Source organism: Echiichthys vipera (genome assembly GCF_963691815.1).
Source record: "Echiichthys vipera genome assembly, chromosome: 7".
Lineage (NCBI taxonomy): Eukaryota > Metazoa > Chordata > Actinopteri > Perciformes > Trachinidae > Echiichthys > Echiichthys vipera.
Genome location: NC_139832.1, coordinates 9,055,887 through 9,060,458, shown reverse-complemented (window position 1 = coordinate 9,060,458; position 4,572 = coordinate 9,055,887). Strand labels below are relative to the sequence as shown.

General features: G+C 44.0%; 1 protein-coding gene across 1 annotated transcript; it reads left to right on the top strand.

Moving 5' to 3' along the window:
* Nucleotides 1-2,099: 2,099 nt before the first annotated feature.
* Nucleotides 2,100-4,572, top strand: LOC310949897 (F-box/LRR-repeat protein 14-like). The gene has a single exon (XM_083917501.1). It carries the CDS (start codon nt 2,620-2,622, stop codon nt 3,829-3,831), a length of 1,212 nt encoding a protein of 403 aa, XP_083773627.1. The 5' UTR covers nt 2,100-2,619; the 3' UTR covers nt 3,832-4,572.

Below are 4,572 nucleotides of genomic sequence, written 5' to 3'. Positions count from 1 at the left end.
GGTGATCAGGTCAGTGAACGCCTCGCCGCAGTAACTACGGGCTTCCTGCCAGATATTTACACCAAGCAGCACTCAAGAGGGAGACAGGTGACACAGCAGAGGTCCAGGTTGATGCTGGACGTGGGACAGGTTATGCTGTTTATAGTTTTCAGCTGCATCTGGAGGATGAGGCAGCCTCTCTGCTGGTCCTGGAAAAGCTTTCAACAATTAATATGGTTACTGTTTTGTTTTGGGTTGGGGGGGGGGGGTCTGTGTGTACCACCAGGTGTATAAAGTAAAAAAGATTCAAAAATAAGTGCAAATATTGGAAATTGTTTGGACGCAGAGTTATGAATCCATCCCAACCGTTATAAATAAAATAAATATAGTTACACGGCTTCTGATTTCAGTCTTCTCCACCGGACAAAACATTGAGAATATAGTTTTCTCCAGAGACCCACTGCACCAGAACATTTATGTTGCTCATCTTTTTCATTATACAACAATATTCATAATTCTTTCATGTCAAGAGAGGTATAGCAACATTACATTAAGGATACAAATCAGTGTCAAATCAAGGTCTCTGGATAAGTCAAAATTTGAAATATTTGGCTGTAGCAGAAGGCAGTTTTTTGCCGAAGGGATGGAGAGCAGTACAATAATGAGTGTCTGCAGGAAACAGTGAATGGTGGAGGTTCCTTGCAAGTTTGTGGCTGCATTTCTGCAAATGGAGTTGGAGATTTGGTGAGGACTAATGGTGTCCTCAATGCTGAGAAATACAGTCATCAGGGAGGCATGTGATTGGCCCCAAATGTATTCTGCTGCAGGACATCGACCCCAAACATACAGCCAATGTCATTAAGAACTATCCTCAGCATTAAGAATAACAAGAAGTCCTTGAAGAGATGATATGGCCCCACAGAGCCCTGATCTCAACATCGTCTGGGATCACATGAAGAGACAGAAGCATTTGAGGAAGCCTACATCCACAGACGATCTGTGGTTAGTTCTCCAAGATGTTTGGAACAACCTTCGGGCCGAGGTCCTTCAAAAACTGTGTGCAATTGTTTATGTTTGTTTATTGTTTATTGGATCCCCATTAGTTGCCATCATAGTGATGACTATTCTTCCTGGGGTCCCTTAAAAGCAAGACGAATAACAGTTCGAATAGAAATCACAAAAAATACAAAATAGGAAATAAAATGAAAAAACAAGCAATTAGATTATTCCCATAAAAACTTAGATCATGAAATAAAAATACTTGGATGACTAGGCAAAAATTTGTATATAGTATACAAATATACATTCACATGCACCATGCATACACAGTGCAAATATATACATACATACAACAAGCACCTACACATACGTACGCACACATGCCCACACATACACAGACACATTCAGAGATCAGCTCATTAAAAGCTGCCTTTGTACAAGTTTAAACTAAAAATACAAAATAAAGCACTCTGCAGCTCTTTACTCAAAACAGCTTTTGTGTAGAAGAATTGATGCTGGTTTGAAGGCAAAGGATGGTCACACCAAATATTGATTTGATTTAGATTTATCTTCTTTTAGGCCACTGCATTTTGATAACTGATGAAAATTAACTGTGAACACTTCCATTTTTGAATGCATTCTTAGTTTACTGCATTTTTGCACGCCTGCCTTAAACTTTTGCACAGTAGTGTATATACATCTATATATATATAAATGTATATATACTAGGTGGAGAGATTATATCTCCACACTGGCCTGGGAACGCCTCGGGATCCCCCAGTTAGAGCTGGTTAATGTGGCCCGGGAAAGGGAAGTTTGGGGTCCCCTGCTAAAGCTGCTGCCCCTGCGACCTGACCCCCGATAAGGGGTTGAAGATGAGATGAGATGAGAGATATATAACATATATGTCTATATATGTGTGTGTGTGTGTGTGTGTGTGTGTGTGTGTGTGCACAATACTATTTATGTACTTGTGGGGCTCAATAAAGCTCATTGTAATGGTACTTGTTTCCTCCACCAGGGGCCGCTGTGCCGGTGGCCCCACACAAACCCTTAATAGAGCTGGTTTATTCATTTGTAGCGACCCGGGATGCTCCGACGCTGCTGGACATGAAGGTAAAGCAGCCTGCTGGCAGTTACCTTTGTGGAGGAAAGTTTCTTCAAACAAAAAAGTTCTTGGATACGCTTTGGGATGAACTGGAGTAACTAATACGTTGTTTTTGGACATCTTGGGCGGGGATGTTGTTCGGCTTTTCATAAGTTTAGACCACCGACGCTCCGCCAACGTCTGCTAGCGCAACAGCGTTAGCCTAGCAGCGTTAGCCTGCTAGGTAAATATTACGACTGCCACTCGGAGTTTCATACATCTGCGTCCACGCTATCAAAGTAAGAACTGTTCCGTTGATGGTAATATTGTTACCATAATTGTATTGACTATAAAAGTAAGCTTCGCTCCTACGAGATGGGCGGATTTTTTGTTACGTTGCACACGAAGCTAACTGGCTAATAGTTAGCCTGTTCGTATGCTAGTTGACATTAGCTAACGTTGCAACTCCGGCAGCAGAGTTTCGGCGAGCTAACCACGAAAGTACTGTCGCCCAGAATCAACCTCTGCTGCTAAAAAGCAGTCAACCTGCAGTCATGTTTGAAATGGAGACACACATATCGTGCCTTTTCCCGGAGATCCTGGCCATTATTTTCAGTTATCTGGACGTTAAAGACAAAGGGAGAGTAGCCCAAGTGTGCGCGGCCTGGAGGGACGCGTCCTACCACAAGTCCGTGTGGAGGGGGGTGGAAGCCAAGCTCCATCTGCGGCGAGCAAACCCGTCTCTGTTTCCCAGTCTGCAGACCAGGGGGATCAAAAAAGTTCAGATTCTCAGTCTGAGGCGAAGTCTGAGCTACGTGATTCAAGGGATGCCGCACATCGAAAGCCTTAACCTGTGTGGGTGCTTCAACCTCACAGACAACGGACTCGGGCATGCCTTTGTGCAGGACATCCCATCCCTGCGGGTGCTGAACCTCAGTCTTTGTAAACAGATCACTGACTCCAGCCTGGGCAGGATTGCCCAGTATCTCAAAAACCTGGAGGTGCTTGAACTTGGGGGATGCAGCAATATCACAAACACCGGCCTGTTGCTCATTGCCTGGGGCTTGCACAGACTCAAGAGCCTTAACCTGCGCAGCTGCAGGCATGTGTCCGATGTGGGCATCGGTCACCTGTCAGGCATGACCCGCAGCGCGGCAGAGGGCTGCCTCTCCCTGGAGAAGTTAACCTTGCAGGACTGCCAAAAGCTGACTGACCTTTCTCTCAAACATGTCTCAAAGGGCCTAAACAAGCTCAAAGTGCTCAACCTCAGCTTCTGCGGAGGGATATCAGATGCAGGGATGATCCACCTGTCGCACATGACACACCTGTGCAACCTGAACCTGCGGTCGTGCGATAACATCAGTGACACAGGAATAATGCATCTGGCCATGGGCTCCCTCCGGCTATCTGGACTTGATGTCTCATTCTGTGACAAGATTGGAGACCAGAGCCTGGCTTACATCGCCCAGGGGTTGTATCAGCTCAAGTCCCTCTCTCTTTGTTCCTGTCATATCAGTGATGATGGCATCAACAGGATGGTACGCCAGATGCACGAACTCAAGACTCTCAACATTGGACAGTGTGTGAGGATCACCGACAAAGGGTTGGAGTTGATAGCCGACCACCTGACCCAGCTGACCGGGATTGATCTGTACGGTTGTACTAAGATCACCAAGAGGGGTCTGGAGAGGATAACGCAGCTCCCGTGCCTTAAAGTGTTAAACCTGGGACTGTGGCAGATGACTGAGAGTGAGAGGATGAGGTGAAATCTCTCTTACACATGCATTTCATTGTGTATAGTGCTCAGTTGTGTACTGAGACAGACGTCCGGTATCCATTCTTAATTTTAACCTTCTATACTGTGACTAAAAACAAGGAGAGGGACTCGGCATTGATCACTGGAATATTGTTCACCTCTGCTGCAATACTCCACTCTTAGTTTCAGTCTTGTGCTCTCTTTTAATGTGCATTGTTTAATCTCAGCCTGTGTACAGTTCTTACTATCTAGCTACCTCACTCATCAAACACAGGAGTGCCTACTATCGCTGAATACTAGATTACATTGCATATTTTTGTGACTCATGTACCAATGGAAATTTTTATATTTAAGAAAAAAAAAATCTCATTGCAGAATAATAGCTAGGCATTTTAACTCTTAACAGAAAGGCAGATTTTGATAGATTGTTTTTTGGCTGATGTATTTTTTACTTGTGTAACCAATATTTTTTTGTATTGAGTGACTGTTGACAAAATTGTACTTCAAATTGAAGTGGGTGGATCACTCCTGTCTGTCTTTGTTTACCTATAGTTGGCTATGTCTCATATTCCTGAGGAAATAAGTATGTATCAGATGTTCCAGTATGCTACTCTGTTAAAGGTTCATCTACACAATTACAGTAAGGCGTAGTAATTAACAGCTGCCAAGGCTATATGCAATACCTTTAAAACTGTTTTCTCAGTGTTTTTTCTCCCGAGGAGCTTCCAACGATAGTGTCAGAGTATTTGTT

Excerpts from the sequence above, each read along its gene's own strand:
- LOC310949897 (XM_083917501.1), top strand. The coding sequence starts at position 2,620 with ATGTTTGAAATGGAGACACACATATCGTGCCTTTTCCCGGAGATCCTG.